This window comes from Photinus pyralis, unplaced genomic scaffold (genome assembly GCF_008802855.1).
Source record: "Photinus pyralis isolate 1611_PpyrPB1 unplaced genomic scaffold, Ppyr1.3 Ppyr1.4_LG5, whole genome shotgun sequence".
NCBI classification, from domain to species: Eukaryota; Metazoa; Arthropoda; class Insecta; order Coleoptera; family Lampyridae; genus Photinus; species Photinus pyralis.
The window spans coordinates 36,819,219-36,846,093 of NW_022170596.1; the positions used below are offsets into that span (position 1 = coordinate 36,819,219).

The 26,875-nt window shown below is 35.7% G+C and overlaps 3 protein-coding genes across 3 annotated transcripts; all 3 read right to left on the reverse strand.

Moving 5' to 3' along the window:
* Positions 1-410: 410 nt before the first annotated feature.
* Positions 411-1,914, reverse strand: LOC116172426 (phospholipase A2 inhibitor-like). Its single transcript, XM_031489640.1, has 2 exons — positions 647-1,914; positions 411-595 (listed from the first exon to the last, which is right to left on the reverse strand). Exon 1 carries the CDS (start codon positions 1,751-1,753, stop codon positions 707-709), a length of 1,047 nt encoding a protein of 348 aa, XP_031345500.1. The 5' UTR covers positions 1,754-1,914; the 3' UTR covers positions 411-595; positions 647-706.
* A 2,504-nt stretch (positions 1,915-4,418) lies between these two features.
* On the reverse strand, positions 4,419-5,911 carry LOC116171313 (soluble calcium-activated nucleotidase 1-like). The gene is made up of 5 exons (XM_031488082.1): positions 5,766-5,911; positions 5,603-5,716; positions 5,105-5,556; positions 4,818-5,051; positions 4,419-4,762 (listed from the first exon to the last, which is right to left on the reverse strand). The coding sequence occupies exons 1-5, from the start codon at positions 5,803-5,805 to the stop codon at positions 4,559-4,561; spliced, it is 1,044 nt and encodes a 347-aa protein (XP_031343942.1). The 5' UTR covers positions 5,806-5,911; the 3' UTR covers positions 4,419-4,558.
* Positions 5,912-24,374: 18,463 nt separating this feature from the next.
* Positions 24,375-25,915, reverse strand: LOC116172331. Its single transcript, XM_031489529.1, has 6 exons — positions 25,788-25,915; positions 25,613-25,740; positions 25,423-25,567; positions 24,993-25,376; positions 24,658-24,945; positions 24,375-24,612 (listed from the first exon to the last, which is right to left on the reverse strand). Exons 1-6 carry the CDS (start codon positions 25,846-25,848, stop codon positions 24,395-24,397), a joined length of 1,224 nt encoding a protein of 407 aa, XP_031345389.1. The 5' UTR covers positions 25,849-25,915; the 3' UTR covers positions 24,375-24,394.
* Between the last annotated feature and the right edge of the window lie 960 nt (positions 25,916-26,875).

The following is a 26,875-nucleotide window of genomic DNA, read 5'->3' on the forward strand; positions in this document are numbered from 1 at the left end:
GTCTATAACTTTTGATTGAGAAGTCTGATCGAAAAAGTACGAATTGTTACACTTGCTTTTTTTGAGGCCGGAAAAAAATTGTCTGAGATCGAGCGGGAAAAACATTTTCTTATAGAATTTGGCCTGTAGAAACACCCCGTAGTGTATACATACTGATCCTTTGATCATTTGAAAAAGTATGTACTGCGATTAACGTACCAACCTGTCTTCTCTATTTCCCAATTAGTCGCATTTAGATTGCAGAGACTGCGTGGTTTAACTTGTTTTATTTGTTTTTAAACTCTTTTGACCTTGCGGCAACGATTATATTATTTTGCGAAAGTAACAATCAGTAATTTAACTTTTCCCCCTGGCAGGTATAAGTTGCTCGAAGAATTTCATAGCAAGGATTGGCAAAGAAAATGAATGTGTAAGATTACCTAGGTATCAAGTTTTATTTGTCCAAACAAATCACAATTACATATTGTTGCAGTTGCAGGAATCTACGCACTTTTAAGAATTTATTTGGGGCGCATCTCGGCGATCACATTCTAATATGAAGGCGACGTTGAGCAAAATTCAGGTGAAGAACTGCACCAAGCCAGGAAAACCGAAACTAAAATTATACAAAAGATATAAACCACAAAATACGTCGCGATTTTCTCACTTGAAGTTTTTCTATTTCCAGCCATTTTGGGAAAGCAGAACGGCGGTTGAGGATCGTATTTTAATAGTCCTTTTTCTTCCAAACGTGAGCCCAAAATCCTAGCTCGTACTCGTTTTCACCACGGTCAAGGCACGCCTGTGAGTATGTCGTGGGATAAACGCACACGGCCGTAGCTTTTAGTTCGGGACGAAACCATCCCGCGTTAACCGAAATGTTATTTTTAAGTCCCCAAGATACTATCTTATCCAAGCAGGAACACTGCCACGGATTACGGTACACCTCAAATGATTTTAAACTGGGTCGCAACGTCTCTAACATCCTGTCCGATATGTACGTTATATTATTAAACATTATGTAAAGTTCGGCCAGTTTGGAAGGTCTGTGGAGATTGAGCTCGATGCTTCTAAGCCTGTTGTCCTCGAAAGTCATTTTTTCCAAATTTCGCAATCCTTTAAACGCGTCTGGATCGATGTACTCGAGCAGATTTTGGGCGAACAGGAGAAACTTCAAGTTTGGAAGGTTGATAAAGGCACCCCTCGTGATTTCGCGTAACTGATTGTACCCAAAATATAATCGTTCCACATTGGGTGTTGCAGAGAACCAATCTTGATCAAAACGGTCCAACTTGTTACCGGTAAACGCGATGTACCTTAACTTTGGAAGATTGTTGAAAGCCTGCTGCCACACCACCGTAATTTTATTATCACTTAATAACACTTCGCTTAATGATGGCAAATCCTTAAACGAATTTTTAGCAATCCACGTAATTTCGTTGTATCGCAAGTTGATGTAATAGAGCCCGGGAAGATTTAAGAACGCCCCTTCCCTTATGAACTCGATACGATTATTCCTTAAATCCAAGCGAAAATTGCTCGAAATATTTTGTACTGCGCCATAATTTAAATCGAGTATATTGTCTTGATTATTAATGGCTATTGCTGTAATTTGGCCTTTAAAGGTTATTGTCTCTGGTGAGAGGCATCCATTTATGGTTTCCTTGACGTTGTTTATCCTTATTACTGTGTCGTCGAACGTGGAGATTGTACATTGTAGCGAAACACCTCTGATTATGAGAATGAGCAAAAGTATCGAACACGTCTTCATCATTGCGAATCATGACCCAACACACCCGAAATTTCTTGCATTTAGTTCTATGCACCACAAAAGTCTATTTGGACTATAATTATAAAACAGCGACGCGACGAAAGGTGAAGAAGTTGCCGTGAGGCAAACTAACTAGAATCTGCGTCATTCACCTTCACAATGTTGGTATTTACCATTGGCATCGGTACCGGGTGAAGAGGAGGGAAGTGATTATACAAAATTACCGTACAACTAAAATTATAAATAATTAATGAATGTACCTACCTTAAACGACCTCGATTGTAATCTGTTTTGCTCGTTGTACCATGAGGTACTCATCAGATCTTCAGTTTGTCGCGACAACGACGTAAAAAATTTCAGTAACGAATTACCTTATCATCGTTTTTGGATGGTACGAAGAAATTGACCATCATCGGTCGTTTTCTAAAGAACGCAAATATCTATAGCTATTTGGAGATGTGGAAATTTCAAAGAATGGTTATACGCGAGTGGAGTTCTATGAAAAAAAATGTATAATTGTTGATGTTATTAAAAGATGCTACTCAGAACATTGGTTTTTATGTGTGGTTTTGCCTATTTTGCCTCATGCCTTAAACATACTGCTTTGGAGTAGGCCTTGCCTGAGCAAACCTAATATAAATTTCCTTTAATTTGATAGTAATTTAGAATTTTTGAGCCTGCGGCATTCTTAGTGGTTTCCATACAGCTTAAAAATTTAGTTGGGTATTTCATATGAGATAAGCCAAATTGACTTATAATGACCAAAATGTAATTTATAACATTCCAAAGTGCATCTGGACTATAACTCTGACACAGACTGTTCATTTAATTTTGTGGCAGAGGTACTGGAAGAGTTCTAATTAAATTGACGTCCAGCAACGCATTGAATAGAATCCAAATTTGTAACTGCCCTGCCTACTCGGCAGTCGTTATATCGTTTTTAAGGAACTTTCTTTTTCTTTATCCTTTTTTAGCATTTAATCATGAGGACAACTAACTAGGTACTACTTGACACCCACACAATGATAACTAAAAATAGTACATTATATACTAAGGCAGAGAAGTCCAGTATTATTGCCTGAGCACCATTTCGAGGCGCTTGCCATGGTATATTACAATTTTTTCACTACTAGCACATGAAGTCATCTAAATTATTGTTATGCAAAGAAGAACGAAGGAAAACTTATAAGACAATCTGACGTCCACCAACACCACACTAGACGAAAAGATATCGTTAGACGTCCATGTTCTCGCCTCGCTGTAACACAAAACGGTGTACCTAAGTACCTTATAAATCAAAGTGCTTATTCAATACTGTGCCCCCAAATGTCAGACAATAGCCGTCTAATAATTTCAGACACAAGTTAAAATCATTTTTAGTGACACATGTGTTTTATTCGCTTGAAGAATTCGTTGAGTCTAGTCACCTGATCCCTTAAATTTTACATTTTGCGTTTTTTTATAATCGTGTCATTTTAATTCTACATGTGTCTTGTCTTATGTATAAGTGTACAGTGTCTTATATTATTTATGTTAAATTTATATACAAACCCTGACAAGTGTAAATTGTACGGTCGATCTCAGACAATTTTTTTTCCGACCCAAAAAGAACCAAGTGTATAACCTTCCTTTTTTACGAAAAATCGACTGCACCAAAATTTCTCGGGAAAATACGTTTGGTTATTAATTTTGGTGCGTAGAATCCAAAACAATAAATAGTTATGGACAAAAAACAAATTTCGAAAAAAAATTCGAAGGGCTGTAACTTTTGATCTTGTAGCCCAATCTTCAAACTGGATTCTACGGGCCAAATTCTATAGGAAAATGTTTTTTCCCGGTCGATCTCAGACAATTCTTTTTTCCGGCCTCAAAAAAAAGGCAGTGTATAACCTTCCTTTTTTACCAAAACTCGTCTACACCAAAATTTCACGGAAAAACAATTTTTCTTATTAATTTTGGTGCGTAGAATCCAAAACAATTCGTACTTTTTCGATCAGACTTCTCAATAAAAAGTTATAGACTAGAAACCAATTTCGAAAGAAAATTTAAAGGGCTGTAACTTTTGAACTAGTAGCCCAATCTTGGAACTGTTTGAAATTATGGATTCTACAGGCCACATTCTATAAGAAAATTTTTTTTCCGGGTCGATCTGAGACAATTTTTTTTTCGGGGCTCAAAAAAAGGCAGTGTAAACCTTCCTTTTTTACCAAAAATCGACTGCACCAAAATTTCTCGGGAAAACACTTTTTCTTATTAATTTTGGTGCGTAGAATCCAAAACAATTCGTACTTTTTCGATCAGACTTCTCAATCAAAAATTATAGACTAGAAACCAATTTCGAAAGAAAATTCAAAGGGCTGTAACTTTTGAACTAGTAGCCCAATCTTGGAACTGTTTGAAACTATTATAACCTTCCTTTTTGAATCGCAACAAAGATTCCAAGCAGAAGAGTTTTTATTATCAGAATCTTGCCCCCAAGATATGTGACTCGCCCCTCGTTCGGGGTTTCCAGCCTACAGTTGAATGTGGACCACAATCACGGAATTAGGTGTCACTACTCATTGTCGTAAGGTTGAATATACAGGGTGGAACCTCTCAAGGTAGTTAACTTGTGCTTAATAGTTTGTGATTTTGGATATGCGTATGTTAATATGAATTCAATACTTTGTATCGTGTATGCATTTATTTTTGTTTAAGTAGTTCAAAGTAGTTTCTGATACATTACGAACTATTTTCGTATGCTATGTAAACAAGAAGTAACTACTACTAACTAAAACTATTGTCACAATACTACGCTCCTAAGAGTTGTTAGATAAATTCTATACCTTCGAATTTTAGGTCAGATATTAAGGTATCCTGTAGGAGAACCTTTCCTTCTATTGTAAATGCGGTGATGTACGTCGCCGTTTTATCGCCCACTTCAACACTGCGAAGGGCTACAATGACTGTATCACCCGATGTCGGTATGAATTTGAAAGAAGAGAATCCTCGCGAACCATCCACACTAGGTATCTAAAGCGAAATAGAAATAGTATAAATGGAGCAGCAGAAATTCCTATAGAAGCACCTGCACTGCGCGAATACCGTTTATATCGGCATCTGCACTGAGTAAATAAGAACACCCCAAGTACGCATCCGCCGTGTAGTTGTACTTTTCTGTACTGCACTTCCGCGGTAAAAAGAACCATTTTTGATGTACCTCAGACCAGACGCCACTTTCATGTGTCATATATCCAGGCCAGTAAATGTCAATAGCGGCTCTTAGGCGCAGATACTGATCCTTCCAGTCGATATGCGATATCTAACAAAACCGAATTTCAATTGCCGACCTTCGTTAATAAGATCATCACTTACGACACCTTCAGGGGTTATCGTTTTTATGTAAAGTGGGTCATTATTTACAAACTCTCCCTCATACGTTATGACCTCTTTACCTATAGATCCAACGTACAACAGCCTATCTTTAACGGTAGCCCACTCGGATTTAAATCCTTTGGTAGTTCTGCCGTTTCCGTCCATTAACAGCACCCATGGTATAGCCTCAGTGTTAACAATTTCAAATACCACGCCTGTACGATCGTCAACGGCCAGCAATTTTCCATCGTACGTAACCAGTTCCGAAAGCTCCATACTTCGGTCTTTGATCGCGTAGTTAGTCTTCAGTGTGATGGGGTCCGTGCGATCCCAGTTCACTACTATGGTGTCTCTTCCCGGAAGATACCTTAAGTAGCCTTTCTTTAAATACGAAATCCACGTGGTTTCTTCTGTTGGACTTTTTGAGATAGAGTCTAAGTCTGCTATGATGGCTGCAAATTGGAGGTGAAGCATTTAAGTTGCAATGGCCGTACTTACCTATACGAAAAGTGTGCATGTTACGAGTTTTGAAAGGGGTTGTCAAAGGATATTTATCGTTATAACCCTCCGAAAAACGTACGGCAAATAGGACAAGTCCAAGTAACGCCAGCCCTATTACAATCAACATTTAAACATAGCTTTAGTTGTTATTTGAATATACCTAAGGGCGGTTTGAACAGTTTGCCTTTCATAGCCCACATCTTACTCTCTTGACTGACCTAAACTCAATACACTATCTATGTTGTTTACGATTATATAATCGTCCTATTTGCACTTTGTAATGTCGTCCACGTGCCAAAGTGTATTTGGTTCATCAGTGTGTCCAAATCATAAAACGTGCAATTCCATCATATAACCTCACTGGTGTTGGGAATAGGCTTTCATACCCGCGTGGAAACTTAAGGCGACGTTCTGTTGACAGAGGCAACTCAAATTTAAATATTGGACATTCTTCTTTAAATTTAAATAGACCGAGAGATATACCTACAGCTTTGATGATAGCAGTCAAAGAGCAATGGGACTGTAAGTTCTTTATTTACTGGTTTCCTATTTAGTCTCTGGCTTCTACTCGAGCTTGACTGAATATTTAGACAAAATGTTTGTTTCTTCCTGAGATAACTGCCCGACAATGAATGAAGTTCATCTAATTTTTCATGTGATTATGTGGTTAAAAGGTTTTACATTCAGTGATATTCATGTATAAGTAGACAGGGATTTTCTATGTCTACTTCTAAATGATAAAAAGTCTTCTAAAGAGCGCCTAATTTTATGCAACCAAAGTACCTACCTACAACAAATAAGGATCTGCCTGTCATATTAATTAATTTAAATATCGGTTTGACTTCCATTATTCTAATTGCGATTCGTGTGCGATGTATTCAACTTAAAGAAAAAGTTGATATTTGCAATTGGTATAGTGCCGATTTCTATGAAGCCAAAGCAACAAATTCAAATTAATAATTAATATGGCAGCCAGATCTTTATTTGCTTCAAGAAGTTACTTTGGTTGCATAAAATTAGGCGTCTTTTATCATGTAAAAGTAGACATAGGAAATTCCTATAGGAAACCCGTCTACTTCTACGTGAATATCAAATATCACTGTTATACTGAATACATTCCACTTTGATTTAGTACTATATCAGGGATCATTTTTGTACTAAAGCATACAGATATTGATTTCATATCAATACAATAACCGACTCATACGCCTAGCCTTAAAGAAAAGTAAGAAACAAGTAGATAATACCTATACTTCCATTTAACGAGATACCACTTTCAATATGAAGATATACAACAACTATAAGTCAAAATCAAAATTCCTGTAACATCCTTTTACTGGTTTAGTTAGTTAGTCCAGACAAGGACAACACGAATAAAAAGTTCAACTAGTGGTAATTGAATTTTTGTCAGGGATTTTATGGTTCTAAACAGTCTAACTGAAAATTTCGCGAAGCAAAGAACATTAAAAATAGTTCTTAACATTTTAGTATTACTAAACTTGTTTATCGGCCACCCACAGAAAGGAGACCAAGACACCAGCCACCTCACCAAGCGTTTATTGTTAATGCTGTAAAGAGAAAATAAATAAAGGCGACATTTAAAGGAAGGAAATTTGTAATATGGTGGAAATTTACACGGAATTCGAGGCGACAAGACATATGATAACTGATGAAGAACAGTGGCTTGAAAATAAAGTAATATTATACAGCAAGGCGAGAGGAGAGGAAAAAGACGATATTAGAATGAACATGGGAAGACGACACCCTTAAGGAAAGGATCCATAGGCTAGAAACACATAGGAGGTTCAAGTTCCTTTTGGTTTTATAATTACGAATTTTATTAGAAAATAGACTCATATGTAAAGTAATCCTCGATTGCGGGGGTTGTAATTTTTGTAGTACATCAAACATTTGTACTTCGTTAACCGATTATGAATAAATGATCCACAAACAACCCTTTAATTGTTCTTTAAGGTTAAAGTTCCCTTTGGTTTTACAATTACGAATTTTATTAGAAAATTCAGACGCATACGTATGACAATCCTCGATTGTAGGGGTTGTAAATTTTTAAGTACATCAAATATTTGTATTTCGTTATTCGATTATCTATAAATAGTCCATAAGCAACGCTTCAATTGCTCTTTAAGGTTAAGGTTCCTTTTGGTTTTAAAATTACGAATTTTATTAGAAAATTAAGACCCATACCCATACCCATAATAATCCTCGATTGCAGGAGTTGTAATTTTTGAAGTACTTACATCAAATATTTGTATTTAGTTATTCGATTATGTATAAATGATCCATAAGCAACCCTCCAATTGCACCCTTAGAATAAAGTTCCTTTTCGTTTTAAAATTTTGAATTTTTTTTAGAAAATTCAGACTCATATGTAAAGTAATCCTCGATTGCGGAGGTTGTAATTTTTGTAGTACATCAAACATTTGTACTTCGTTAACCGATTATGAATAAATGATCCACAAACAACCCTTTAATTGTTTATGTATAAATGACCCATAAGCAACCCTTAAATTGCTCTCTAAGGTTAAAATTCCTTTTGGGTTTAAAATTATGAATTTTATTAGAAAATTCAGACCCATACGTAAAGTAATCCTCGATTTCGGGGGTTGTAATTTTTGTAGTACATCAAATATTTGTATTTTATTATTCTATTATGTATAAATGACCCATAAGCAACCCTTAAATTGCTCTCTAAGGTTAAAGTTCCCTTTGGGTTTAAAATTTACGAATTTTATTAGAAAATTCACTCATATGTAAAGTAATCCTCGATTACAAGGGTTGTAATTTTTGAAATACATCAAATATTTGTATTTCGTTATTCGATTATGTATAAATGATCCATAAGCAACCCTTCAATTGCTCTTTAAGGTTAAAGTTCCTTTTGGTTTTAAAATTACGAATTTTATTTGAAAATTCAGACTCATATGTAAAGCAATCCTCGATTGAGGGGGTTGCAATTTTTGAAGTACATCAAATATTTGTATTTCGTTATTCGATTATGTATAAATGATCCATAAGCAACCCTTCAATTGCTCTTTAAGGTTAAAGTTCCTTTTGGTTTTAAAATTACGAATTTTATTAGAAAATTCACTCATATGTAAAGTAATCCTCGATTACAAGGGTTGTAATTTTTGAAATACATCAAATATTTGTATTTCGTTATTCCATTATGTATAAATGATCCATAAGCAACCCTTCAATTGCTCTTTAAGGTTAAAGTTCCTTTTGGTTTTAAAATTACGAATTTTATTTGAAAATTCAGACTCATATGTAAAGCAATCCTCGATTGAGGGGGTTGCAATTTTTGAAGTACATCAAATATTTGTATTTCGTTATTCGATTATGTATAAATGATCCATAAGCAACCCTCCAATTGCACCCTTAGAATAAAGTTCCTTTTCGTTTTAAAATTTTGAATTTTTTTAGAAAATTCAGACTTATGTAGAGTAATCCTCGATTGCAGGGGTTGTAATTTTTTAAGTACATCAAATATTTGTATTTCGTTAATCGAATATCTATAAATGATCCATAAGCAACCCTTCAATTGCTCTTTAAGGTTAAAGTTCCCTTTGTTTTTACAATTACGAATTTTATTAGAACATTCACTCATATGTAAAGTAATCCTCGATTACAAGGGTTGTAATTTTTGAAATACATCAAATATTTGTATTTCGTTATTCCATTATGTATAAATGATCCATAAGCAACCCTTCAATTGCTCTTTAAGGTTAAAGTTCCCTTTGGTTTTACAATTACGAATTTTATTAGAATGTTCAGACTCATATGTAAAGCAATCCTCGATTACAAGGGTTGTAATTTTTGAAATACATCAAATATTTGTATTTCGTTATTCCATTATGTATAAATGATCCATAAGCAACCCTTCAATTGCTCTTTAAGGTTAAAGTTCCCTTTGTTTTTACAATTACGAATTTTATTAGAAAATTCACTCATATGTAAAGTAATCCTCGATTACAAGGGTTGTAATTTTTGAAATACATCAAATATTTGTATTTCGTTATTCGATTATGTATAAATGAATCCATAAGCAACCCTTCAATTGCTCTTTAAGGTTAAAGTTCCCTTTGGTTTTACAATTACGAATTTTACTAGAAAATTCAGACTCATATGTAAAGCAATCCTCGATTGCGGGGGTTGTAATTTTTGAAGTACATCAAATATTTGTATTTCGTTATTCGATTATGTATAAATGATCCATAAGCAACCCTTCAATTGCTCTTTAAGGTTAAAGTTCCCTTTGGTTTACAATTACGAATTTTACTAGAAAATTCAGACTCATATGTGAAGCTGTCCTCGATTGCGGGGGTTGTAATTTTTGAAGTACATCAAATATTGTATTTCGTTATTCGATTATGTATAAATAATCCATAAGCAACCCTTCAATTGCTCTTTAAGGTTAAAGTTCCCTTTGGTTTTACAATTACGAATTTTATTAGAAATTTAGACTCATATGTAAAGCAATCCTCGATTGCGGGGTTGTAATTTTTGAAGTACATCAAATATTTGTATTTCGTTATTCGATTATGTATAAATGATCCATAAGCAACCCTTCAATTGCTCTTTAAGGTTAAAGTTCCCTTTGGTTTTACAATTACGAATTTTACTAGAAAATTCAGACTCATTGTAAAGCAATCCTCGATTGCGGGGGTTGTAATTTTTGAAGTACATCAAATATTTGTATTTCGTTATTCGATTATGTATAAATAATCCATAAGCAACCCTTCAATTGCTCTTTAAGGTTAAAGCTCCCTTTGGTTTTACAATTACGAATTTTACTAGAAAATTCAGACTCATTGTAAAGCAATCCTCGATTGCGGGGGTTGTAATTTTGGAAGTACATCAAATATTTGTATTTCGTTAATTGATTATGTATAAATGGTCTATAAGCAACCCTTCAATTGCTCTCTAAAATTAATGTTCCTTTTTGTTTTATTATTAACGATAACGACGTACCTATCCCAAGAGAGTTTCCACAGGCGTCAATACTGTGCTCGTTATTGTTTTTAATCTAGGTACATCAATGACATGCTTTAGATTTGCCAAATAAGGTACAGTGGTATACTGTATGCTGATGACGCTACACTAATTTCTATTGACGATGACTACCATAACGCTCATGAGATCCTAAGCATCGGAATCTCAACCGTAGACAAATGGTGTAGCCTGTACCTACTGTAAATGATATAAAATTAAACAAAAGGATATAAACATCACCGCCACCAATCCTAAAGCACGGGCATCGAGTTTAATGACACGACGCGCGTAGCGAAGCACCTTTAAGTGTTGCAAGTGCTTCAGAGACCAATTGTACACTTGCTTCTTATAGTATTTTTTTATTATCCTGAAATATAATAAAAAAATATACAAAAATAAAACGGAATCACATTGACGTTACACTCGAATACATATATAATTAATGGCCGTTTGCACCGACAAATTTAAGTGGAGCTCAGCTTAAGCGTAGCTTAAAATCCACAGCAACTATTGTCTCAATAATCGTTACCATGGATTTTAAGCCAAGCTCCACTTTTGCTTATAAAAAATCACCGTCTTTGTAAATAAAATGACTTCGGTTGAAAAAGATAAAACACCGCCCATTCAATGGGTTGTTGCAAAAGCAGAAGAAAAGTTGGTGGGTGCCGAATTCAGTCTTATTATAAAGAATATGAAAAGTTCTTTCTCTCAAGTCGGTTAACTGTTGCTTAAAGATATCACATCCGTTCCTTTTAAAGTTATAACATGTACTGGCCCTTCTGGCACTCAAGTTGGCAACGTAGGCATCGGCGGTCCAGAATCGGGTGGCCAGTTGACGTCTACTCTAAGCTGTATATTGCTGCCAAAGCCCGGATGTAGTATAGATTAAAATAAAATAATCCTCCACGTGTTTTATTTATACGTGGGTGCGGGGTATTGCATGTGTGGCTAATTGGCTGTAATTAGAGAATTATTTATTACAGGGAACATGTGAATTCCGGAAGGTTATGAAAAAACACAAGGATGGGTTCCGTCATTTGATTAAAGGTACCCCAACATAGAGGTGTATATCACAGATTTTGGTTTTTCTTAAAATGGAACCTTCGCATTCCCAAATAAGGCCTACTAGAAATATTCTGGCATACATCTTTTAAGAGGAATCTTCCAAGCGATTCAAACAACCCCCCTCTAAACAACCAGTTGAATCTTTCGGCAATCACGGAGGGCGGTGTTACTAGGTCCTGTTATGGACGAACCCCTCCATTTCTAATAAAACATAACATTGAGTTAAAAATTATTAACATTAATAGCTTATCAGGAATATCATAGAATTGTTTATCTTGAACAGCAACATTAATTATTCATTAAATTGGTTTCCAATCGGTTGGGAAGTGTGGGTAAGGTATCCTACGGTAGTGGAGATTCAATTTGGGATATTAAAAACAAGTTGGTATATTTACTTTTTATTAATTGGACAAGATCAAAAGTTTAGGTGTACGTGCAGTGCTTAAAACCTATTTCACCCACATCACGGTTTGCTCAGGGCAAATAAATGATAGTAGAAGATCTGTTTAAATACCGTTGCACAGCAATTTCAATGACAAATACAAGCAGCGCGGCTACCAATCCAATCGCATGTAGAAAAAATGCAAAATACAGGTGTTTTAGAGATACTCCAATTTTTTCAGCGCTATTATCAGTTGACGCTTTGTTCACTTGAACAACCGGATTGTAATCTTTAAACGCCCTTGCACCGATCCCTGATTCCACGATCGTATCGAGAAAGGCGTTTAAAAAGCGTGTAAAAAAATGTTTTTTCTGTAATCCTAATCGAGTCTCCACAGCCGCGGTGAGGCTATTATCTTCGATTTCTAGGAAATTGACCTGGTCCACGAGCGCACTTTTGACCGACCTTAAAATTTCGTCAGTCATAATTACGGCACAATTTCGGTAGTTATTATTAAGCTCGAGAAAACCGTCGATGTAGGAATCTTCGCTTACCGGAAGCAGTAATCTTTGAATCTTGGTGTACAGTCTTAAGTTGCTATCATTGCGATTGAATTGGTGCATCTTGAACACGTCTTGAACGTATATGGCTAGGCTAGATTTCGACAAGTCCTCCAGGTTGCTAATTTGGAAACCGAACCTGGGAATAGTCAAAATGTTGATGAAATTTGATGTAAGCGCGCAATTAATATTAATTATATAGAATGAGTAAGTAACCAAGACACAACGTAAGGCAAAGGGCAATGGTGGTTTTTTTAATGGAACTGAAAAGGTAAGTGACCATACGTTGGTAATTGCAATCGCTATGTTGAAATGACCAGTGCTGTAAGACGTAATACTAAACCAAGCAAAGGACGTAATAATAAAAACCACAACTATTAAATACCATAGTTGGACCTTAAAGGTATGCAGTATTGCGGCAATCGAAGACACCTCGGGTGCCTTTGGAACTAACCAAAATATTGAATCGGAAACTATTGGAATACTGATATCGCAATTTGGATCATTCTGAATTTCTTTCATTGAAATGCATATGTGGGTTTCTCCGTGTTCGCCGTCAGAGTCACTTTGGACTTCTGTATTTGTTTTTATCGTAGCATTAAAGTGTTCTGACAGAAGAGTTAAAATAAAAAATATGTATCGATTGCTTGGCCACATACTATCAAGGTATTGGATGTCGTTGGCACTGAAGGGAACTGTAATTGAGCACCTATTTAAATTTAAGGGTTTATCAGGGCGAAAATTAATAGAGTCGTCGCAATTATGCGAATCGACCACGTTCACCTTTCGGCCACAGTCGTTATGTCCATCGAAAGGACTAGCTGCATACAACCGTGCATTTTGATAGTTATAAACTAACACGAATAAATTTGGGGCATTTTGATGCCAAAACAATTCAAATATCTCCGATACATTTGTTGAGTTTGTGATCACTAAATGTTTCCCTGCCCCTTGGATGACACCTTGGGACGTTGGCGCAGCGTTGTCGTGCCAAGGCATTATCTTGCTCACATTATTTGAACACACAATAAAATCATTACCATAAAAGGAACTGTCGATCCAATAATCCACTGTTATAATTGTGCGAGGAACTACCGGTAGGATTTCCCTAAGCACTCCACTTCTGCAGAAGTCTATATCGTCCATCACTACATTTAGCGATGTCGAGTCAGGAAAAAGGTCTCTAACAAATTTTTGCATGCAACGTGCCGTCGACGAGCTCACTATAGTTTCGTCCAGTATAGAGGCATGTAGTATAGCTGCAGTGATAAAGAGGATTGGTTTTATAGACGTTCCCATTTCAAAAACACTGACGCACTTCATCGAGTAGATCGACGCCTACTACAATTACAAAAGGCGCAAGGGATTTGTGTGTTGGTTAACAAACGTTTTAATTGTTTTTGGATAATATTTTTCGGATATAATTTATAACCTAACTATTAATTACCACAATTGCTTTTGGGGTTTGTTTTCACAGTCGAACTACGTTTGATATTGGCTTTTTTCCGTACCTTCAGAGTTAATCCCTTCCCTGTCACTGGAATAGTAAAAATTTCCCAACAAACAATGAAAATTCGACACCCATTGTGCTTGCCATTCTCTGCGGTACAATTGAATGGCGGTACACACAAGAAGAACTTTAGAACTAAATTTGCACCGACGCAACGCTTCGAATCTTGGACAATAATTATTAAATGCGAAATAAACACTAATCCTTGTGATCTTAATTGTAGGCTTTCTTTTATTGATTTTAAGTCTAATTCATACCTAAATGTTATTTAATTACACAATAAATATTTTCGATCAAATCGACCTACTTTATTAGGTATACCTACCCTTACTTTAGGCGGGTACGCATATTTACAATACTTCTAATAACACAGCAAAATGATAAATGACCACAATTTGCTTTTTACAAATGATTCATACATACACTGTACTGTCGTGTTATTAATGAACTCTCCCTTTATCGTCGCATATAACACAAAACTTTATTTTATACGAGAAGCCATCTAAATCATTATAAAAGTTTAGGTTCTCCCGTCGTTTCCATGGAGACAATACTGTATTTGGTTCTTAACGTCATTTTATTTCGTGCTCCGCGTCCTATTTTTAATTAGAATGACAGATGTCACGGGAATACTCAATGATTTGTTTCACTTTATCTACCCTTGCGATTAAAGAGATTACTTTATCTACCCCTACTGTGAATGAGACGCTTAGCCTACTCACCCTCAACTATTAAAATGTTGATTTGACATCTGCTATAAAATAAACAAACTTATTATATTACTTTTATTTATTAACAATGATTATTGATGAGTGAGAAAAATTCAAAACGAGTAGTTGCTAGAATTAAAGCTTCCTTTTTTCTACTAAAGCGCTACAGGTAAGTATAACCCCATATGATGTATGGGCATCTTATGGGGTGAAACATACTCTATTTGATACCCCACCCACTCTCACCTCTCTCAACGATCTTTTACCAAAATTGTGAACGTAATTGATTTTTATGGAGCTTTCATTTTTTTCCACTTTTCCATCTAAATCATGTATACTAATTTCTTGTAAACTGCCGTGAAAAAATTTGCAGAAAAATTATGTAAAACTGCAGAGTGCTAATGGGGTGTAACGTCATATTGGTATTCCCTGGGTGTTTTTCCATCGTCATCTTAATTACAGTTGCCTTTAGAAAATTAGGCATTACGTAATAAAATAAATTAAAGGTAGGAAACCACACTTTGTAACACTTTCTTAATAGAGGCATTCACGTTTTTAAGGAAAATAAATCTACCAATGTACAGGGCCGCTATTAAAGGTGGAACGGAAGGTTTCACGCTCAAGCCATTGGAGATATACACGGTGTCCATTTTGCGAGTGCCACTATGGAGATCTCGCTTATCTTAAGAGTTGGTTAAATGGGGTGCTGAATAAGAATCTGAAAAGAAATTTTAAATATCATCAATAGTTTTGAAAATATCGCAAAAAAACGAAACTCTCTGATTTTCGTTTTTAATTTTTTCATGGTAAACTAATTGTACCTACTAGACATTTCTAATTAACACATTATTCACAGACTTTTTAATGGAGATTTCGAATATGGCATCCCGTTTTTAATGGCTTTTAAGATGGCGGAGAAACACGTGGAAACTTTAGTTTTTCTTATAGGCGCCATTTTGAATTTTGACATTTTGAGGTTACGTCTTTTTTTTCTTTACAACAATATATCACACATGGTGGTTCAGTATCACATTTTACCTAAAAATACAATTTTTAATTTTTTGGGAAGAGTGCATTGGAAAAACAAAAGTTTAACAGTCTGATCCACCTGTTTAGTTGCAGCATTGGAAGAGAACTAGTTGTGTTGAGACAATTCGATTTTCATCTAAACAGAATTGAACCTTGGTTTTGCAAGAAAATAATAATTCAAATTAGAACAAAATACATAAGAATAAATAATATTTTCGCAATAAAACTAGCAGAAACGTAAATGACACTGCTCGAAATAAGTCAATCTTTTCTTAACAACAAAAGGGTTCGCTTTTGCAAAGCACTCTTCGCAGAAAATGAAAATTGTATTTTTAGGAAAAATGTGATACTGAACCACCATGTGTGATATATCGTTGTAAAGAGAAAAAAACGTAATCTCAAAATGTCAAAATTCAAAATGGCGCACATACAACATCAAGCTAAACGAGAAGAAGAGTAAAGCTCTTAGAGATACTTGCAAACCTTTGAAAGATCAAATCACGCATTTTTGTCATTGTCAATCACTTAATTGTGTGTTTATTCGAACCCATTGTGCAGTCTTCATATTTACCTTCTCGTATCCAAGATTTATATCAGTTATTTTATTTAATAATCTGTTTGTTTATTTTCTTAAGCCCCCACCTAGGAAAATGTCTGCCACCCCTGCTAGTTCATCCTGGTTGTAAGTCAAGAGCGAGTAGCAGTTGTGGCCAGAATTGTCCCGTTCGCTTGGTCTTTCGAAACGTCAACAGAAAAAGTCTGTTCAATTTCATCACTTCCAATTTATACTTTTCATGGTGCAAATGTAATTTTTAGCGACCACTCAAATACCCAACGGCGGGTTGGTAGGGGAGAATAGAAGTAATTATCGAAACCTCTCTTGAAAAATTTTATAATAGCCTTTTTATGTGAGTGTTTTTCGTATAATCACTAAAGAAACACTACAGACATTGAAGAATCCTAATGGGGTACCTAATGCGATATGGAGCTGTCGGTTGCCTTTACAAATATTAAGATTCAACACATTACAAATTCATATTTTCAATGATAATGTATTCCCACGTAATTATACATTGTGCCCAACAACGATGTGAATCTATTAACATATGGGACATTGATGCAGATGCTAACAAAATTCTGAATTAAATAAGAATTGAGAACTGCATTTTGTAAAATTTAGTCAGCCGCTGTACAATTTGCATCAGATATGTTTAAATAATGAGTTAAATTGATGCGTGGGTTATGGATCTTTTGAAGAATAAGATGCTTTCAAATTTCTCATCCTTTTAATAACAGTACTTACCTACTTAAGCAACACAATGTTACTTGCATGAATTGCCACCGGCTATAAGTACATGTATGCAAATTCTTCGTACATTCTTTCAAGTTTCTATGCCCCAATATCGAAATCGGCGAAATTTCAAAATTCTGTCAAATCTAATTTAATCTGGCGCCAACATATAACTGCATACATTAAAAAAGAATTGTGCGCGTCAATGTGATGTAACCCCAGGCCCCCGTTTTCTAGAAAGCCTTGATAGTCACGAGATTCAAATGCGGATGTAAGTGCCACTGGTACGATCACATGATAGGCAGTGGCACACAAACAACTGGAACGTGGTCGGCGGGGTTATGAAAATGCTTACGACATGAGAACGAAAGTTTTTTGACGAAGTCGTTATTATTGGTTTGCCCGCATTGCGACTTTTATGTTAATAATGTATATTTACATACGTTTTAGATATTTCGTATAAAATAATATGTACCATAAAATGTGTCAAGATCTTTACTTTTTATTTACACTTGTTACGAATTTCAGGGTGCAATAATTGACTTCACACGGGGGCAACATATACATGGGCCAAATTTCTAATTTAAACATGATTTCGTGAATTCGACATTTATCGTGTAGATTGAATTTTTTTGCTAATTGGATAGAAAATACAGACAACTTTCACGTTTATCAGATTAGGTACCAAATTCGTGCAGACGTTTAAAAAAAATCTAGATACCTATACACTTTGTGTCCAAAATAAAGAAGGATGACAAGAATTTCGGACCTTACTGTACATCCGATTTCTTCTTGAAAGGCTTTTCTTTCTATTATTTCGACATCTCGAAACCATCATTCCAACTCAGGATCCTTTAGGTACCGCTATTCTAAACCAAACCAAGTGACATTGTAATTGTGTGAGCTTGGATTGGAATCGATGACAGGAATAGTCAGAGAGAGAGAGATAAAATGATAAAAAATATAAATAAAAATTGAAAAATGAATATAATAATAAACTTTAACTTTTCCCTAACCACCCTTATGATTCGAAACGATAGTTCAAAAACACAACAACTAATTCTAATTTTTCACACCGAAGAAATTCTAATTTCCCTTTTAATTAAAATCTTGCAATTTCTCCCCAATGGCTGAGAGATTTCACTTATCCGTTAGTTTAATTCTGTATAACTCCTCCGCCCACAATGACAGATTATCTTCAAAATGTCTATTTTTTTATTGGTTAATGTCTTTTTTTCCTTAAGGTTTGGATTTAGAGAATATAGGCAACTGGTGATGCACATGTAATTCAATGGGGCGTGCATTGCCTCAGAACTTCATTCACCATTCCATAAGCAAGGGGTGTACATGATCGGAAAAATATGCATTAGGTAGATAGATGTACAGAGCATAGTTTCCATACAATATAAACTGATATTTTGTCCATTAATATATGTTTAAAAAATCTAGAAAACATGCGTCAAAAGAGTTCATAGTTTAGGAATTAATTGCAAAAATTAGGGAGCATTTTAAGCAATACGAATGTATGGGATCGGTAGCGTGAATACTTATCTATATTTTGGCAATTTATGTGAAGCTCAAAAGTTTTCATAAAAAAAGTGGTGAATGAAGTTCTGAAAAATGGGCATGTAAACTGGAGAAATGGAAATAAACTACGCAGCTGTGACTAATATCGCGGTCAACAGTGTAGCTTCTTTCTCACAGAGGGTGCCACCAAGAGTTTCATGAAGTCGGTAAAAAATACGATAAAGATATGAAATAGGTACCTAAGCGCTTTTATCTTGCGATGGAGTTGTTCTTACTTTTTAACTAGGCTAGTACCGTTGAGCTAGTACTGTGTAATGGGGATAACAAAAGACAAAAATTTACGAGCAAAAAAAAACTAGCAGGCTATGTAAGTTGCCTATGTTAAATCATTTAGCGATTCTCTTTCAAGGTTAAACAGAGCCTGCTTGTAAAAGAATTTGCTGACAGCAAGAAAAAGATCGTTCACTGGTATATTTTTATTTTGTCAACTACTTGCTTCGAAATTTATTTGGTTTCTCTTTCCTATTCATTGCAAAAGGTAACCTCCTCTACCTATCGTTTTATGAAATAAATAATAGAAATGGGGATAGGTAACATTCCTTTATAACAAATATCAAAATTTTACGTTATTTTTAGAACAAAGGGCTGTTGTATATTGTTGTTGATGTCTGGCAACGACCTTGTGTGGGTGTTTATTTGTAATGCGATTTGTTTGACCGTCTTCCTTATTCTTTATCTTTGCTTATTGCACTTTGCAGATTAAAATACCGTAATTTATAATCCATACCTTGTTGCAAATTAAATTTTTTGAACTTCAATAGTACCATTGAATAAAGCTCTTTATTCAATGATAGTACCTATTACATATTATTAGTATTAGTTTAGTCAGTTTAGTGTAATGTGTAATAATTGACCTATACAGGGTGATTCAAATTCAAAGGCCACCATGGGGATCTCGGGAACTGTAAGAGATAGGTAGTTTACATTTGACAAAGTTACCCTTGATGGTAACATCATCTAGTTTTAATAAGAAATAACGTTAATTCGTAAAAACGCAAGAAACTACTTACGTACGTTACTTAAGACAAAGGCAAAAAAGATGTTTTACAAGCATTAAAAACATTGATGTGTACATTTTTGAAATCAGAAAAAAATTCTCTATCAAATCACACAAAAAGTAAAAATTACTTCCATAAGAAACAAAGTTGATGATAGTTAACCGGAGACGAAACGTCAAACTTCAAATTTAAAAGTAGCATCTTGTAGAGGGAAAAAAGTGGCCATAATAATGTGTCATTTATTATTAAATATCTTTGTAAATAACTATTAACTTCAGTAAAAAACAAAAACGATTTTCAAAATCTCGTTTTTTCCGGATATCTCCGAAAGTAGTCAGAATTTCAGTTTCAAAACTGTTTTTGTTAAGCATCAAAATACACAACTTTGCCAAATTTACCACCTACCTATCTCTTACATTTCCCGAGATTCCCATGGTGGCCCTCGAATTCGAATCAGCCTGTCAATTACTAATTTACAAAAGACCATCCCTCGAATGTAAGACATTGGGTACAAATGTATATTTAGGTATAAACGGCTAAAAAATTAAAAAAAAAATCAGTATACCGTATGTCCCCGGATTGACTTTACAAGAAGAAAAACTTTTACTATACTTTTTGACAAAAATCCATTCTCCATAAAAGCTTTTGCTTGTTCTAATTCGAAATGTCCCTACCGTTTCAGAGAAAAATATTTAAAAAAAACGAAAATATGGTTGAACTGGTCCTAAAAGTCAAAACGCGTCTTTACTGTAATAACATTTCGTTAGTTACAAAGTCTTCGTTACCTGTTATTTGAATAGGCACTAGGATCGTTATAACTTATAAGTATAACAAACACACTTCGTAATGACATTGAATTTCATTAAGTGAAGGAATCAAGAGTTTTACTGAGGGTCCTCCCAAACAAAAAGCCCCTGTCGCCACTTGTGAACCAATTTTACGACCTTAATTTTGAAAGTCCCCCATGCCAATAATTACGCGATTTTTACTTCATAAGTTACGTTACAAGCGGTTCATTATTCTCCTCAAGTTATGTGCGGTAGAGAGCTAATTATAATTTTGTTAACCTAGCAGTCTGTAAGGAGCCGTGAACGACCTTGCGTTTGTGTTTTGTATCTTCTTGTCGTGTGGTTATGCAAATCAAATTGCATTTTTTTAAAGCACCCTCTGTGTTGTTTGGGGCCCACTTAAAGAGAGTATAATGATTTAAATATTTGTACAGAAAACTGCTGTAGTTACGCTATTCATTATTAGGTACCAGCACATTCTAACGAAAAAAACTTTGTCCTTTACTATGGGTACTTCTCTTTTCAGGCAATCCCAGCCTTAATCATTTTTTCACAATACGCTGAATCAAAGATTTCCACAGTGAATTTATGTTTATGATGAGCTAAGTAATGTAATATATGCCTACCTATTAGAATGACTGCAATACTATCCCTACGCCCTAGACTTCAAAAACAACTAAAGAACAAAAGCTCATTGAAATAAATAAATGGTTGCGAGGCTATTTTAACAAGTTTTGCCACGCTTTTTAAATAATACGGGTCAACAAATTAGGACGTATAGGAGCGAAAATGTATGTTAGTCTTTAGTTAAAGTATCTTTTTAGCGCATTTTACAGCAGGGATTTCTTTTGGCCTCTTTTGTTAACAAAATGTATTTCTCCAACCTTTATTAATAGGACACCCTGTACAGCTTGTATCACTAAACGTCTTTTTATACTCGTCGCCACTATAATATTTTCTGTTATTGCGGAACACTAATGCATTTTACGTTTATTGCCGGGCTCCTAAGCGAGTTTATGATTTGGGACTTTCTATCCGTCCGCCTGTGTACATAATGTTTCAAATTGTCCAAATCTATTTTCAGTATTATGTTTATCATCACCCAAAGAAGAACGGATTAAAATTTCAATGAACCAAAAAGCTTGTTTGGCATATTTGTTACAATTACATTGTTGTAGTGTAAACGACGCCATGTAGACTAAGCACTAAAGATAATAACGGGAAAACCGGGTCTAACTTAGCGTTTTCAAAAGTTATTTCCGGAAGTGCGTCCATTTTGAAAATATTTTACGATTCGGCCTTCGGAGTAACTCCTAAATACAAATTTTTAAAAACCTACCTATTTTACTTTCCCAGAATCGTTTAACTAATGCTCCCCAAAAAACACCCTGTATAGTGTTTCTGAAACACTATAATGGCGCCATTTTAGCGCATGATGAAAGGTACGATGTAGTAAAAAAAACATGTTAAAAAACGTAACTTTTGAAAACGTTAAGTTAGCCCCCCCTACTTTTTAAAATTTTTTTATGGCTTAACCGTAATGGCGCTAGCTTTAATTCAAGTGGCGCAATTGAGCTCATAACCAGATGTATCAAGTGGCACAAATACCGGTAGCAAAATGCGTTATGGGGGATTCCGTTCACTTGCCCCCCCCAATATATTTAAGGATATCCAAAAAACAATAATGGCGCAAAGATATCTTTTTACGGCGCATTTCAGCGCATACCTGAGAGTACAATTTCGTATGAAAAGATGTTAAAAAAAAGTAACTTTTAAAAACGTTAAGTTGGCCCCCCCACTTTTTGAAAATTTGTCACGGCTTAACCGTAATGGCGCTAGCTTTAATTCAAGTGGCGCAATTGAGCGCATAACCAAATGTATCAGGTGACCTAGTTACAAGGGACAAAATACGTACGGGGGGGGGGGGGGCTACGTTCACTTGGCCCCCCCAAATGTTTTTTCGGATTTCTAAAAAACGATAATGGCGCAAGAGTTACTATCGGTGGCGCATATGAGCGCATAACGAGCGCATTCATTTCAAAATAATACGACTATGAAATCTCTCAGTGGGGGGGCCAAGTTAACGGACCCGGGAAAACCTTGCATATGAAAATATTTAGTCTGGCGGATTATTTACGAAATAAGCACATAATTGGTTCGTTTTATTTGAATTTGTATCTCAGTGTCGATTTTCCTTTTAGAGATTTTGTAAATGCGTAATTTTTTTTTAATTTTATTGCTTTTGTAATTTATTCAATTTAGATAAGGTCTTACAAGTAAGACACATCTGGTCGTTGCTATAAGGAGTGATCAGGCGAAAATTAATCCACGAGCGTGTTTTGATAAAGAAGAGATAATGTGTTGCAAAGAATTGCGCGTTTCATTTTGGCGAAGTGGTGACGTTTGGCACGTTCCGTCGTTGATTGGAAATTTATTTGGAATTTTTTTTAAGAACGGAAAAAGTTTTGTCATGTTGAAAATGGAAGCAGCGAGACCTTGTGTTAAGGTTTTCTTCTTATTAAAAGTTAAAGGTTTCTACCGTCCGAACACTCACCGAAAACTTGTTCAATTTATTCAACAAGTCAGATTTTGTCATAAAGTTCGGTGTTATCAAGTGAAGTTCAAAAGTTGTAAGCGTTTGTGTGAGATAAGTGCGCCTTATATCGCAAACCTTGTACGACTATTTAAAAAAACTGTAAATTTTAATATTTTATTTGTCGACCGTTTGCGGGCGGGGTAATATGTCCAAATAAACATTCAGCCCTGTGATGTATCAGAAACGTCAAACTTAACGTGCAGGTTATCTGTCAAAAATATCATTTTGCCCAAACTAAATAACGCAAAATAACGTTTTTCGGCAATATACGTTTGTGATACATCACAAGGCTGTTTGTAAGCTTTTCTTTCTTTCGGGGATTTTGTTTTATGTGTTTCGGAATAAATTTTTGTCATTCTAAATCTATTAATTGGGTTTATTCGAATCCATTGTGCGACCCAGATAGGGTTTTCATATCAAATTTTTCTTTTCGTGCCCAAGAATTATGTTAGGTATTAATGAAATGTTGTGTAGTTAATTTTTTGAAGTTTTTGGGAGCTCGATCGAAGCTAATGGGTCTCCCAAATTATTAATGTAAAGTCAGTACTGAGATTTTTCATTTTGACAGCTACGTGGAAAACAATTACAGTTCTAAATTTAAAAGTTGTGTTATTTGGAACACACAGCAACATATTTGACAATTAACGAAATTGTAATATCTAACACAACTTCTGTGTCTCGATTTCTATAAGTTATTACATCTTGTCCCATTAATCTGCTCCTGCAAGTTATGAATGATCCCATCCTAACTTATCGTCCGATTATCTTCGCCAGCAAAAGCTCAGTTTGAATGTGACTCTTTGACCTAATGTAGTTAATTATCCATTTCTACATTTGTCATTGAAAGTACTCTAAAGTGTTGTGGAGGTACGATCAGAAGTCAGCCAGCCTACACGTTATTTTAATGAAAAGTAAAAGGCCCTCATTTCGTCAATACGAAATCATGGGCTCGCTGGGTTTTGGCTGGTGGAAAGTAGGATTTCTGCATCACATCTAAACCAATAAACTTAAGAGCTGGCCTTTGGGGTGAGGGTGAAGCAACCAATTGTGCTGCTGCACAAAGTAAAAGTTTGTTCTGTTTTAATTGTAAAAATTAAATACACGCCCTCTACCGCAACTTCCTGAGATACGTTTGTACATCTTCGCATCGCAACCAGCAGCCCAAGAAACCATAGAGGTAACCGAATCATCAGACGAACGTTCACAGTTAAATAGACAATGGCAGTTATAATTGATGACGAAAGATGCAAATAATTTTACTTAATATGGGTATACAAAGACAATCAAAAAATAAACACGAACTGTGTGAACCAGTTGGTTAGAGCAGCTCGCGGGTGCTCTTACATGGTGTTCACTCACCGACCGCGGACTTCTTCGTTTAATCATGCCCTCTCTGTCACAATCCTGTAATATTTCCTGCACTATCCTTGACACGTCAGAAAGTTGGCGTGCTTTTGACAATTTCGAAGCGTGTGGACCTACGTATATCGATTACGCATGAGAAGATTCTGAGAATGTCTTACCAATGGCAAAAAGAGGAAGGCTGTCTCCGTCAAGGCTCGACGTACAGTCCCCAGTGACAACAACTAAGGTACGCTCGCAATGGGTCGTTTCGCGTACATGCTTAAGTGTCTGCATAAGATCGGAGTATGGATCTGTAATGCTGGAAAGGTTGCCACCATTGACTACGAGTAAAAATCTTCCGTTATTGTCACGCTTCATCTGCTCCCAAACTTCGCGCAAGGTTTTACTGACCAATCGCAGTAGGGTGTACTCTTGCACGCTGCCTTGCCCATTTAAATCACTGGTATCTAACAAGTTAACGCATTAGATCAACTGAAAATCTGTTGACATGAACCTTCGGAAGTATTCAGCAAGCTTTTGAAGGAAGACATAATCATCGATATCCAATCCGGAATTTCCCACACCGGTGTAGAACTATTCCTTTCTTGAGTTTCGACAGAAAACGTTTGGTACTGTTCGGGATAAAGACCGGCAGTTCGCTGTGCACGTCTGAGATTAATTATATTCTTGGGCAGGGGATTATGTTGGTGAAAATTTAGTTTCGGCTCGTATGGATAAGCGTTAATCACAACGGTATCGTCAGTATCGTCCTCCTGCTTGTTGTCCACCATGAGCTCAGGCAGGTGGTCCTCATTCACCATTTTGTTCGTTATTCGTACTTTCGAATTGTAGAACGTAAAGCCGCCCTCACGATTATCCACGTTTAGCGAAATTGTCGCTGTGATGGTCGTGGTAATAGGCAGTGTGCAGTATGCTTAACTTACCGACTGTCATTCGTAGGGTATCCCTTGCCCATGCTAGTAACGAAGAAATTTTTCTTGCTAATGTATCTTCGCAGTTGCACGGCCGCACGTAGGGGCCTCTTAATTTCATGTGTCGTGAACTTACCCGCGGCTGTGTAAGGTATGGCTGAAAAGGCTTGAAAGATGTTATATGATGCGAGGTTATTGGTACCTGTATATTGGCCACTTTAGAAATATTTAGGTAAGGAATGCGATCTATACTTTGACAGGTGGTGTACGCGTGAGCAAAAAATAGAACGACGCTGATATTTTCTTCAACTTCTCCCTTGATTGGGCTCTCTAAAATTTAGCGCACAGTTCTTTCGAAATTCTGCTTAGCTACTTACGGATTTTCCATGAGCCAACCAACCGAAGGACGATTAAAAATGAAGCCAAAATGCCTAACATGTTTGTGCCCTGTCAAAATGTAAAAATAAACAAACGGTAGTGGTTTTGTTATCATTAATCCAGAAAACGTGGACTGTATTAGTTTAAAATTGTCTTCAAATTTGCCATCAGTCGCGTCTGACACAAATAAACCCAATAAAGCAGAGGGAGAGTGTCCCTCAATGAGGTAACCGAACCTCAACACACCAAACCACGAGAGCGCATTTCTGGGACGGAACAGGACTGTGACTGTGGCCTACATTTTTGTACATTATTATTTATTGCATAAAAATGCGTTCTTAGTTATATAAGGGATGAATAGTTTAATTTAATTCATGCTTTCGTTCTTTTTTTGTATCTTTATAACTTTATATCGGAATCACTTAAGTTAGTTACCTTTTTAGCGCATTTCCACAAAAATAAAAAAAAATGCGCTATTGTGGCCACTTTGTCCGTCCGTCCGTCCGTCCGTCCGTCCGCTAACTTTGCGACGCTACTAGTTTTTATCTTAAGAGCTATTGTTCTACTTTTTTCGCTATTTGGTTCGTTATGGTGTCGAGTCTTGTACCAAGGAAGGAATTTTTTCTGTACCGCTTACAAAAAAAAGTTATTGTAAAAAAAAACAAAAAACCGTTTTTTACATGTTCCATAATTTTACCCTTTTGCCGTTTATTAACGATCCTAGAGATCATTTATAATTTTGCATTGCTATCTGTCGCCTGCCGGTTGGTCTCTCCGTCTGTTCCTTTGTCTGTCTGTCCATCTATCTGTCCGTGTGAACGATAACTTTGTTTAGAAATGTCCGATCGCTTTTACATCTCCGTTAGTTATTAACTGAATTGCATGAAATTCAATATGGGCATAGCTTTAACCATATAATACGCAATGCCAAAAGTTGGGTCGAATCGATTCAAAATTCACAGTGCCCTTTTCGCATCTCGACCATTTATAAACCGAATTGCAAACTTTTTTACTTATAAAAGTATTTGAATGAAATTTGATACATGGGCACTTGGAATAAAGGAAAATCAAACGCCAATTTCAAAAT